This window comes from Astyanax mexicanus, chromosome 1, assembly GCF_023375975.1.
Source record: "Astyanax mexicanus isolate ESR-SI-001 chromosome 1, AstMex3_surface, whole genome shotgun sequence".
Lineage (NCBI taxonomy): Eukaryota > Metazoa > Chordata > Actinopteri > Characiformes > Acestrorhamphidae > Astyanax > Astyanax mexicanus.
The window spans coordinates 10,868,919-10,881,924 of record NC_064408.1 but is presented as its reverse complement, the minus strand read 5'-3'; the positions used below and the strand labels follow the sequence as shown (position 1 = coordinate 10,881,924).

Sequence of the window (13,006 nt, the reverse complement as noted above, 5' to 3'; positions counted from 1 at the left end):
AATCTATAAATCACCCAATCTATGAAATTATTAAACAAAAAACTGTTAAACAAACTAGAATATATTTTATATTTTAGATTCTTTAAAGTAGCATCTCTTGCTTAGATGATCAGCTTTGCACATCTTGGCTGAATTTTCTCAGTCAGCTTTATGAGGTAGGGTCACCTGAAATTCAGGCTTTCAGTTAACAGCTGTGCTGAACTTGTTAAGAGTTAACTACTTTAATTTCTTGCTTCTCTTAATGTGTTTGAGATCATCAGTTGTAAAGTTGTGATGAGGACTTTAAAATTATACTCAAGAGCAGTTGTAAAGACCATCAAAAACATAATGATGAAACTGGCTCTCATCAGGACCGCCCCGGGTAAGGAAGAGCAAGAGTTTCCTCTGTTGTACAGGATAAGTTCATCAGAGTTACCAGCCTCAGAAACCACAAGTTAACAGCACTACAGATAAGAGCATCTAAATGCTTGACAGAGTATTTTAGTTTGTTGCACATAATAAGTATAATAAAATACTGTTACTACAGTTACTACAGTGTAAAGTGCAGAGGTGGAAAAAGTACTGAAAAATTGTAATTAAATTACCTTTACTTTGCTAAAATTCTACTCAAGTAAGTATAAACCGTATTTTTATAGTTTTACAGTTTATTAGTATTTTTTAATTTGATATTGCTATGCTTTAACTGCTATTTACATGTTTTTTTTTTAACGTTCAAGCAGATTGTTTAATGTTCCCAATAAAAACGTAAGGAATTATCATTAAAAACACGAAATCATACAAAAAAAACTTTTCACACAGTGTCTCTCCCGCTAACCGTAATAAACACTGCATGGAAAAGTTCAGCTGCGCTACCATGGAGAACAAAACTCAATTTTTTTTTTATTCAAACATTTTTTTCCAGCATTTCATTTTTTACTCAGTAATGGTGAGTTTTCCAAAGTAGTGAAGTAAATTACTTGTGTCAAAATGAACTTGAAAAAAATTACAAATTACTTATAAAATCTACTCAATTACAGTAACTTGAGTAAATGTAATTAGTTACTTTCCACCTCTGGTAAAGTGTATGGGTTATGAACATGCTGCTGTGTGAGAGTGTCTGAGCGCTCGCGGTGTTAAGAGTGCAGCAGTGCTGAGTACAGTATGCAGGTCATGCTCACCTGTCTTTAATGTCTCTGAGCTTGGAGTCTGTCTGACCCGAGGTCACAGTGTCTGCTGCTGCCTGGCTGCCGTCTCCAGCCTTCCGGTCTGAAACACAGCATTCCACTCCATTACTCACCCGGTGTACTTACACTAACCCAGCTTACTCACCTCCACAGCTACCCACCCGCTAACCATCACACACACACACACACACACCTTCCCCCCAGTCCCCTTAACTCACCATATACACACACTGACACACACACTGACACACTGGCAATGTATTAGGACATCACATTACTCTATCACATACTTGCTTTAGTTTTATATCTGTTATAATGTCTAATTAGTTATATATATATGTCTTGCACTAGACTATGCATATTAAAAGGTAAAAGTAAAAAATATTGGTTCCACTTTATTATAAGTGTCCTTAATAACTGTTTAGTTAAACATCAACCATCTATGTAATAACAGTGTAACTACTGGTGAAGTAGGCATGTGCATATACTGCAATTAATATGCAACAATGTGTTTTTCACCAGTAGTAGCGCTGTTATTACATGTGTTAATGTGTGGACTGTTAATGTGTTAACTACACAGTACTGTTTCAATTTTCACATAACGTAAAGAACAACAGCGAAAAAAAATACATGAAAAACTGATGTACAGCTGCGCGTTCACACTTTGAATGTACGCCAACAGCTCATTTAAGGGAACAGCAATGTTATTTTGTATTTTATTCTATTTATTGTTGAGTTAAAAGTTGTATATGTAGCACACATCGATTGACTGTTGTCTATGGGTTCATTTCACTTGCCATTCCCTTTAAGAGGCGCTCTGGTGGGCTCTGATTTTGACGGATTGCTATTTGAGGGGTGCAGCTACCTCGACGTATCCAAAGGTTCTCAGCATTCTGTTTATTGTTGATACAAAAGTTTGCATAACTGCCTTATGGCACATGCTATGGGTTTGTGCACTGCTGCATGTCCATGTGTGGGTGACAAGTGGGGATGTACATGTGTTGGGGACATATCTGTGTTGACAATTCACTGCCAAGATAGCAATGAACGTCTGACTGTTGACATCTTTGTAGTTTGTATTTAGTCAGTGGTGCACCTGTGTTTTTCATTGCCAAGATAGCAATATGTCAGAAAATTTCCTGAACACACCACACTTCCAGAACACCACGCCCACCGAGTGCTATTTTGGATTTTTCTTCAATTATCAAAAGTTGTGTTTTTGTTTTATTAATAAATAAATTAAATTGATCAATAGTCTAAGAGAAGTGTATATTTTATTACCTTCTCGAGACAAGGCTTCGAGGATGCTCCTGCAGGCTGTGGCCAGGTCAGAGATGGACTGCCACTCCTCCTCTGTTGTATCAGCGGTTTCTGAAAGAACTGAAACAGACAGAATCGCACTGTTAATATCAGGAACATTCAGATTTCATAAAATACACACAGTGAAGCTCTTCTAATGACTAACCATATACAGTATCAACCATTCCTCCCTTTAGATTTTCTTTTTGTATCAATTCTACAACATTTTGAAAATAAAAAAACTAAAATGTGCTTTAGTTAAACTTATATCTCTTAGTGTGGTTGGTGTGGCACAGTGGATAACACCACCACCTGCTAGTGAGCTACTCCATCATGAGGGAGACTGGGGTTCAATTCCAGTCCTGGTTGACTATTCTGTGCTACACCAATAAGAGTCATTGGGCAAAACATCTAACACTATATTGGCCCACCTCTTTAACAGAAATAACCTTGCTCTGGATTAGAGCATCAGATAATTATAGCAAATGTTAACTCAAGAAGGCACAATTACAAAAATAGTAATGAAAATAGCAGATTTCTCCCAAAAGAAATATGATATTTGATATGCAGTACCAGTCAAAAGTTTGGACACACACTCTTATTGAATGTTTTTACTTTTTTATTTTTTTTACTAGATTATAAATTCATTCTAAAGCCATCCAGACTATGAAGGAACACATAATGAATCATGTAGTAACAGGGTTCTTGTTCCACTTTAAAAGTCAAATTTAATGCTTTTTAAGACCTTTTTAAGACCTCAATAAATCTAATCAAAAATGTAGTTATAACTTCTTAAGTAGAAAATAATTTATTGTATTGAAAATTAAAACTTAACATTTCCCATTTGTTATTAATTTTCTTTATCAATTGTGTTCCATTGTGATGCAGAACCTGTCAGCAAATTAGCTAGCTCACTGCTAATGTTAGCTAGCTCTACGCTAACCCTAGTTTTCTCCCTGGTAACGTAGCTAACTCGCTGCTAACGTTAGTATGTTAGCTAAGTATGTTAGTTCTCTCCCCAGTAATGTTAGCTAGCTCTCCGCTAATGTTTAGCCAGCTCTACGCTAACCATAGTTCTCTACCCAGTAACTCACTGCTAACGTTAACATGTGCTTTCCCACTGGCATTAAATGCACCATCTCAAAATGTTATACCTACAGCAAATTTACCGTAAGTGTAAGACAATTTAAGACCTAAATTATCAAGATTTGATTTAAGACATTTTAAGACTTTTTAAGGACTGCCGGGAACCCTTAAAAGTGTTAAGCAAACCAAAATACTTTAAAACATTTAAGTGCTCTTATCTGAGGAGCTGTTAACTTGTGGTTTCTCAGGCTGGTACCTCTGGTAAACTTATCCTGGGGTGATCCAGTTTCATCATAATGTTTTTGATGATAATCGCAACTCTACTTAAGGAGACTTTCAAAGTTCAAAGTTGATTTTTTTTTTCAAAATTGACTAAAAGTATTTCTTAAAGTATTTGTTTCTTTATTTAGTCGAGTAGTTCTTGCTATAATATGGATTAAAATATTATTCAAATAGAGCTATTCACTGTATACCTGTAACTCTACCTCTTCACTACTTTACAACTGATGCTCTCAAACACATTATTAAGAGACAAGAAATTAACTCTTGATGAGTTCAGCACAGCTGTTAACTGAAAGCCTGAATTCCAGGTGACTTTACCTTATAAAGCTGACTGACAAAATCCAGCAGAGATGTGTAAAACTGCCACCTGAGCAAGAGGTGCCTAGTTTGAAGAATCTAAAATATAATAATTTTGTATTTTGTATTATTTTTACTTCATAGTTTGGATGACTTAAGTCTACAAATCTACAAATGTAAATAAATAACATAATGAAAAAAAAACACTGAAACACTAAATATTGACAGATATAAGCTCTGGTAATCTATGCCTGATAGATCCACCAGGAGGCGCCGACACATTTCTGTGTCTGCAGCAGTCTCAGAAACTAGGCCCTGCGCTTAAACAAGGAACCGGCTGATGTGTTCCTTTCCCTCCCTCCTTACAAAATAAAAGCCCCCTGAACATTCACTGAAATGCACTCATTATACTGATCATTTTAATTACCACATTAGCCTTTGTCTATCTGACATCAAAGAAGGTTGCAGTTATCCTTCTAACCAATCACAGTGCTTTTTGTTGAGTGCTGTAAACATCCTAACCAATCACACTGTCTGAAGATATTCATATATTCAAATAAAGTGAATTATTTCGGTCTGAATTATGCAGGCCAATGTCAGTTTGCTGAATCTCTAATGCATTTTTGATGCACTGCAATGGTAATATCCACATGAGGCTTCTATCTAACCAATTAAAATGCTTTTTACTCTGCTCTGCAAGAATCCCAACCCATCACAGGTCCAGACGAGTGTTTCCGTGGGTGTGTAATAAATTACCGTCATGTCAAGAGGCTTTTATTGTCATTCCCTTCGAGTACAAATACACAATGGAGGGAAATCATGTCCCTCAAGGGCTGTTGTGCAATGTGGAACATAATACAATACAATACAGTATTCATATTATAATGTACTGTATTCTAGCATTCATATAATAATACACATTCAAATAATAATACCTTATTTTATTAATAATATATACATATAATACAACAAAATGCATTATTTTAGTCAGGGTTACTTCAATGATTCAACAATGCATCAGTAAAATATGTACATGCACATTGCTAACCAATTACAAAGCTTTTTACTGTGTGGTTCAAGGCAATTTTGTTGTTGTCAAAAGAAAAAATGTCTTCAATCATCCTTTTTGTCAATTTTAAATTCATCGTATTTTTCCTACTATAAGGTTAACCGTATTACAAGACGCACCATGAATGAAGGTCTATTTTCTAGTCTATTTTCATACATAAGGTGCACTTATAAACTGTAATTCTTAACATAAAAAATAATAAAAAATAGGACTAGGAGGATATTAAATCAATTAGATTAACTGAATTACTGGATTAACTGTACATAACGTGTTTAATATAAAAGCTGATTTAAGGTTGAAAAATCTGCTTACTATTCATAAAAAACAGTAGCTTGAGCTTAAACTTCCTAGCCAATTAAAATGCTATTTATCAAGTGCTGAGGGCATCCTGACCAATCACAGTGGGGTTTTGTCTGTACAGAATGAATCAAAGTGTCCATGTAATCCAGAAAAACTGGATTATTTCCGTCAAAATATAATACAGTAATCCCAAATTAAAAGAAGAAACAAACTATTGGAAATAAGGTGGATAATGCAGACCAGTGCCAATATAGTTATTTTTTAGTTATTTACTTATGCAATAATGCACTGAACCATGATACATGTGATACAATGGCAATATGCTAATACGCCTTCAAACCATTCTGTTGTGTGCTGGGGGCATCCTGACCAATCACAGGTCTAGATAATTAAGTGGTTCTATAAGATAAGTGTCAATGTCGTGCAGCAAAACTGGATTATTTCAGTCAAAATACTGACTGCAAGTCAGGGTTACATCACCGTTTCTCCAGTGCATTCCGCAACATTTCATATGATCCTTCGAACCAATCAAAATGCTTTTTATGGTGTGCTGAGAACATTTGACCAATCACAGGTCTGAAAGAGCGTTTCTTTGGGCGCTGAATGAATCCAAGTATTCGTGTAATCCAGCAAAATTGGATTATTGGAGTCAAACTACTGCAAGTCAGAGTTACATCACTGTTTCTCCAGTGCATGCACCAGTGATTAAGCCTTTCATAGGATTCTTCTGACCAATCAAAATGCTTTTTACTGTGTGCTGAGAGCATCCGACCAATCACAGGTCTGGATGAGCGTTTTTTTTGGGTGCTGAATGAATCCAAGTATTCTTGTAATCCAGCAAAACTGGACTATTTCAGTCAAGATACTGTAAATCAGGGTTACATCACTTCATCATTTCTCCAGTGCATGCTTCAGTGATGAAACATTTCATATGATCCTTCTGACCAATCAAATTGGTTTTTTTTCCCAACTTTTTTCTCCCCAATTTATCTAAACCAATTGTCCAACTTATTCAGCTGCTACTCAGCTGTATATCACTTCTAATGCCACAACACAAGCAGGGTGAAGACTAGCATATGCCTCCTACAATACATGTGAAGTCAGACACCACCTCTTTTTGAGCTGCTGCTGATGCAGAATTATCGAGTAGCATCACAGCGCTAACGTTTGGAGGAAAGCGCAGCGACTCAGTTCATCAGATACATCAGCTCACAGACGCCTTGTGCTAATCGACATCACCCTTTGGAGTGATGAGGGGAAAAAGAGCCATTTGCCCACCCAGAGAGAAAGATCAAGGTCAATTGTGCTCTCTCAGGGCTCCGGCAGCTGATAGCAAGATGCATGACCAGGATTCAAACCATCAATCTCCCGATCATAGTGCAGCTCTTAGTTTTTTACCGTAAGTTAAGAGCTTCTGACCAATTCCAGGTCTGGATAAGCATTTTTTTTTGAGGTGCTGAATGAAATAATGCAAGTCAAGGTCACATCACCGTCATAATCATTTCTCCAGCGCATTTCTTTTGATGTATTGCATGATTTACTGCAATACTGCAAGCGAGAGCCAACAAGAACAAAGCATGCCAACGCCACGTCACTTCAATGACTCATCAGTTCAGTTTAAAATACACTGTGGCGCATATCGCAATCAGTAGTCGCAATCGCGATACTATCATGTTTTATCATAAAGAGGAAAGCCAGAGAAAAGATGAAGAAGAGGAGGAGCCACCCCACAAGATGAGGGCTAGGGGAGGACCAGATGGCCCAGAGAGAGTCTCTTGATTTCGGTCAGGATAACACCCTCTGCCCCCCTTCTGTCCCCTTTCTGCCCCCCTCTTTACCCCCACCTGGCCCTGACCCAACCCCCATCTGTCCTCCCTCGGCTCTGGCCGGTGGGAGTGGCGGGGGTGAGGAGAAGAAGGAGAAAGAGGAGGAGGAGGAGAAGGAGGAGGAGGAGCGACCGGGGACAACTGCGGGTAAATGGTAAAAAAAAAGGGATGGAGATGAAAGAGGGTAAGACAAAGAGGGAGGGAAGAAGAAAGAGAGGTAGAGAGGAAGAGAAATGGAGGGAGGGAGGGATAGAGAAGAGAAGATAATGTGGAGAGGATTCAGGCAGAGATCGGCTCCTGAAGGCACAAAGAAAAAGACCCGCAAAAAAATAAATAAATAAAAAAGAATGAGAAAAGATTTGGGCTTAATTACAGCAGTGTGGGTTTCGGGGAGCTACCGGCATTGTTCCGGTCCGGCCACAGGCTTCCTCCCCGGCTTAAAAAGAGACTCCGCACTCCACCGAGAGAATGAGGCTCCATTTACAGCAATTAACAACGACTAGCGCTGTTCTCCCCAGCCACACTTCTGCACACGCCGCCCTCGGGCATTTACTGTACCACCACCACCCCCTCCAATACTCCCCTGCCACGCTCAAGAGGAACTGAATCCCAGGCTTACAGACCAAAGCTGGATATCATCACGTTTTAGAATGGCTCAGTGGAGTGGGAGGAAAATGGGACAGTGTAGAAGCGGCCTGTCTAAAGAGGATCACTCAGATTTATCCATCTGCTTGAGTTTAGCTTATTTTTTAATAATATTTCGCTTTTTAAAGGAGAACTCTGGTGTAAAATGGACTTTTGTTGTAGTAAAACATGATAAAAAGTACTTACCTTTGATGAATAGCACACGTCCGTTTTCCCACAGCGTTCCGAGATCCAGACATTTTAACAGTTTGTCCAAAAAGACCCTTGATGCTGGGTGATACGGGGCATAATTTGCCCCCCAAAAAATCACTAGCGTCAGCTCTGAGTGCCGCCATCATTGTACTGATAATGACAGACATATATTTACATAGACTCTGCATAGCCTGCCTCCTGGCGCCGGCTGCTATGCCAGGATGTAGGCTATGTAGAGTCTATGTATATATATATATAGAGTTCCCCAATGGTGGAACAAACTTTCTTTCACTACCAGATCAGGAGAATCTCTCACTATCTTTAATAAACTCCTGAAGACAGAGCTCTTCAAAGAGCACTTACTCTCCTAACACCTCTAACTAACTACCTTCTACTACCAGATCAGGAGAATCTCTCACTATCTTTAATAATCTCCTGAAGACAGAGCTCTTCAAAGAGCACTTACTCTCCTAAAACCTCTAACATACTAACTACTTCTAACCTCATTTCCTTCTTCCCCTCCTTTACTCCTTTATCCTATTATTTCCCTTGCATTGGTTTTAAATAAGCTTCTTGTGCACTTTTTAAGCTACTAATGCCTTGTTTTAAATGGCAGGGCTCTCCGGATTCTAACAAGGAGGTGTGGAGCTAATTTGAGCCTCAAATTCATTCATACTAGAGACCACAAGCAGACATTTTAAAATGAATGAAAAAAACGATGGAATGACACTTTTTAAAGTAACAAATCTTAAGAAATGCTGATTTAAAATGTCATATAGTATATCTGCTCTTAGTAACCCCCAGGCTTTAAGGGGCTTTACTGTAAAAGGCTTTTCCGAATGTGTGTATTTGTGTTGATGTGTGTGTGTGTGTTTGTGTGTGTGTGTTTGTGTTTGTGGGGGGCTGATGATTCAGTATTCAGGATTACAGGAGAACTCACTCTTGGTGATGGAGTTATGAAGACTCAGCGCTCTGGAGTTCCTCTCAGCTCTGTCCATACATTCGGAGCGGAGGGGTACATCACTCCCCGACGGCCTTTCTTCACCCCCCTCTATCACTCCAACCTAGAAAACCAGAGAGAATCAGCATCTCACACAGAGTTCATCATGCGCTGAAGACTCTAAACACTGACTACGCTGGTGAGTAACACTCTGCGGGGGGGCGATAAGTGAGAGATAGTGAGGGATGGGTAGGAAGGTGGGAGAAAACAGGAAAGAGGAGGAGAGTGAATAAAAGAGAGAGAAAAAGTGTGAAAGGGTTACGGGATGAGAATTTAAAACAGTAGCCGGAGTGGGGGTGGGAGGGATGGTTAACGAGCTGGAGAGCGAGCGAGGCCGAGCAGAAGAGAGTGGGAGAGCCTGCGAGTGCGCACCAAAGGTTAAAACCACTTCGCAAAGTTTTACAGTCTTGCCTGAATCACCTCCCAAATATAGACTATTTACATGAACCCGGCTACGCTGTGATCCGTGTGTGGGAGGACTAAACACTGCAGGTACTTCAGGCCCATCAACATCATCCAGCAATGCAGCAAATCAACTATGCACACTGCAAAAAATTATATTGGTAAAACTAGACAAAATATATTTAAATTGAGACATAAATGCCTAAATGAAGCAAAAAAATCTGCCAATGAGGTGAGCAGATTTTTCTTAGAAAGATTTCTTAAAATAACCAATCACCAGTGGTGTGCAGTGAGGCCCTTCTAACCCTTCAGAGAAGGGGTGGCAATAAGTGCATGTAAATAATTACATAATTTTTAATCAGGAAATATAGATTATAGTTATTGTAAGTGTAAGAATTTATTTTATAAATTAACTAAAATAAAAAAACAGCAATTAATTCAAAGCATTAGTCTGTGTTATTTAGTTGCTACAGGACTCTTATCTGACTGACAGCGGTTTTAACCAATCAAATCTTTTTAAAATGGCTCCTGCTCACGTGTCTGCTGCCCCTTCTCCTGATTTTGAGAAGGGTGTAAAAATTAATCTAATAGCAAAGTCATAGAACAATCTAACCAATCAGGTTCATGATTTTCATGCCGGGGCGGGGCCATGGCTGTCTGACCCCTTCTGATCGCTGTGCTGAAGGTGTTACACGCTGTTGCAGAAGGGGTACCCAATATATTCACTGCACGCCACTGCCAATCACAAAGTCTCAAAATGAGTAAAATAAGACTTAAATCAAGCCAAAATACCTTATTTTGTGGGTTAAATTTGTACAGAAAAATCAGAATAACTTGACTCGTGAGTTTTTGAGCTTATTCTGAGTTAAAAAATAATAGACTGAACAAGATACTTATTCCCAAAAATTAGTAAAACAATCTTACACAAAACAATGCTTATTAAGTCAACAATTCTTATCAGAGAAAAAAAAAAGATTTATTGGAGCACCTGAGATATATATATATATATAGGACGAGGGGGAGGAGCTCGGTTAATTGAGGTGTGGTTCATATCCCAAAATGTTGTAAATTCTTAACAACACTATGTGTGATCAGTTTTTTTCTTTATCCTATTTTAAAGTCATGGACTGCAAAAAAACGAAATTCTTGGCCAGTGAAATTATATAATTTCATCAGGCCAAGGTCTGGACCGTCGCCAATGTTAACTTGTGTTATAATTCAGTGTTTGATTCTGTTTACTGAAGAAGCCTATAGTAGTTCTGTAAGTGTTTTATCAATAAAGACAAAACAAATTACACATACTAATATATTTCAACAATATTTATTGTTTTAAATAAGCCTGTCACAATAATTACATTATCAACCCATCATAAAATAAATGGAAACACCCTCAATAATTTAACATATCGAGTCTAATAATGTGAATCTGTATGTTTCTTTGTTTCAAAATGCTATATTTATTCTATTTGATTTTATTTATATAAGATTTAGGCCTGCCTGTCATGAGAATAATTACATGAATGATAAATCGTCCAATATATGGAGAAACAGTCCGGACCATGGCCTGATGAAATTTTCTCTAAATGGACCAAACTGAATTCTAATTAAATACCCCTGATCTAAGATTTCATGATACTAGTAATGCACTCAATATATCAATCAATATAAACATCAATCCAGTTGATCTTAACGAGTGTGTGTATGAGTATTATAGTGTATGCAGTGTGTTCTGACCTGTCCCTCCTCATCATGAGGCACTTTAGGCTTGACTGCCAGTATAAGGTCAGGGGTTGCATCTCTCAGCTCTCCAGGGTTCTCGTAGATGTGCCTTTTCGTCTTCAGCGCGACGTTATCATACACGTGACTGCCGTAAACACGCAGAGAAACACACACACACACACACACACATACATTAATCAGGCTGTGTTACAGTTGGAGCCGGTTCACTCTAATCTAGACCTCACAGAGGATCTGAAACGATTACATGCTCTCTGGAGCTGTGGAGGTTCCCAGCCCTAAAAGAGCATTACTGTATGATTAGGGTCAGGCAGGTCTCTGCTCTATCCAGACGCTAGAAATATTCTAAATGGACCCATAACTCTACAGTCATTCAATAGCATTTGTATATGTACTCAGGTGCATAATACAGTAATACAGTGCAAGCACGCCACAAACAGAGTCACCTGAGGTAAGCAAAAGCACACCTAAGGCGACTCTGTTTGTGGCGTGCTTGCAGAAATGGCTTCTTTCGCATCACTCTTCCATACAGATTCTCCTTGTGTAAAGTGCGCTGTATTGTTGACCGATGCACAGTGACACCATCTGCAGCAAGACGATGCTGCAGCTCTTTGGAGGTGGTCTGTGGATTGTCCTTGACTGTTCTCACCATTCTTCTTCTCTGCCTTTCTGATATTTTTCTTGGCCTTGCCACTTCTGGGCTTAACAAGAACTGTCCCTGTGCTCTTCCATTTCCTTACTACAGTTGTGGTCAAAAGTTTACATACACTTGTAAAAAAACATAATGTTATGGCTGTCTTGAGTTTTCAATAAGTTCTACAACTCTTATTTTTCTGTGATAGAGTGATCGGAACACATACATGTTTGTCACAAAAAACAGTCATAAAATTTGGTTCTTTCATAAATTTATTATGGGTCTGCTGAAAATGTCACCAAATCTGCTGGGTCAAAAATATACATACAGCAACAAAATTTGTCAATTTTGGTGATGTAGCGAGTTGTGTCAATCAAATTAGCTTCATGTCATGGCCTCTTCACTTCTTGTAAGTGATTCTGATTGACTACAGCTGTTGACTTCTCATGAGCCCATTTAAATAGGGCTCATTTGACCCAGTGATTAGACTCAGCTACAAAAGCTACAATGGGAAAGTCAAAGGAACTCAGTGTGGATCTGAAAAAGCGAATTATTGACTTGAACAAGTCAGGGAAGTCACTTGGAGCCATTTCAAAGCAGCTACAGGTCCCAAGAGCAACTGTGCAGACAATTATACGCAAGTATAAAGTGCATGGAACAGTTGTGTCACTGCCACGATCAGGAAGAAAACGCAAGCTATCACATGCTGCCGAGAGGAGATTGGTCAGGATGGTCAAGAGTCAACCAAGAATCACCAAGAAGCAGGTCTGCAAGGATTTGGAAGCTGATGGAACACAGGTGTCAGTCTCCACAGTCAAGCGTGTTTTACATCGCCATGGACTGAGAGGCTGCCGTGCAAGAAAGAAGCCCTTGCTCCAGAAAAGGCACCTTAAGACTCGGCTGAAGTTTGCTGCTGATCACATGGACAAAGATAAAACCTTCTGGAGGAAAGTTCTCTGGTCAGACGAAACAAAAATTGAGCTGTTTGGCCACAACACCCAGCAATATGTTTGGAGGAGAAAAGGTGAGGCCTTTAATCCCAGGAACACCATGCCTACTGTCAAGCATGGTGGT

General features: G+C 38.8%; 1 protein-coding gene across 5 annotated transcripts in view; it reads right to left on the bottom strand.

The window, feature by feature from the left end:
* The window catches only part of zmp:0000001168 (signal-induced proliferation-associated protein 1), a 131,912-nt gene that overhangs the window by 13,939 nt on the left and 104,967 nt on the right, over positions 1–13,006 (bottom strand). For all 5 annotated transcript variants that reach the window (XM_022665781.2, XM_022665785.2, XM_049466808.1 and 2 more), the window contains exons 11-14: positions 11,296–11,425; positions 9,100–9,223; positions 2,445–2,543; positions 1,158–1,245 (exon numbers count right to left, since the gene is read on the bottom strand). In XM_022665781.2, the coding sequence (XP_022521502.2) occupies positions 1,158–1,245; positions 2,445–2,543; positions 9,100–9,223; positions 11,296–11,425 (441 nt within the window). The remainder of the gene's footprint in view (positions 1–1,157; positions 1,246–2,444; positions 2,544–9,099; positions 9,224–11,295; positions 11,426–13,006) is intronic.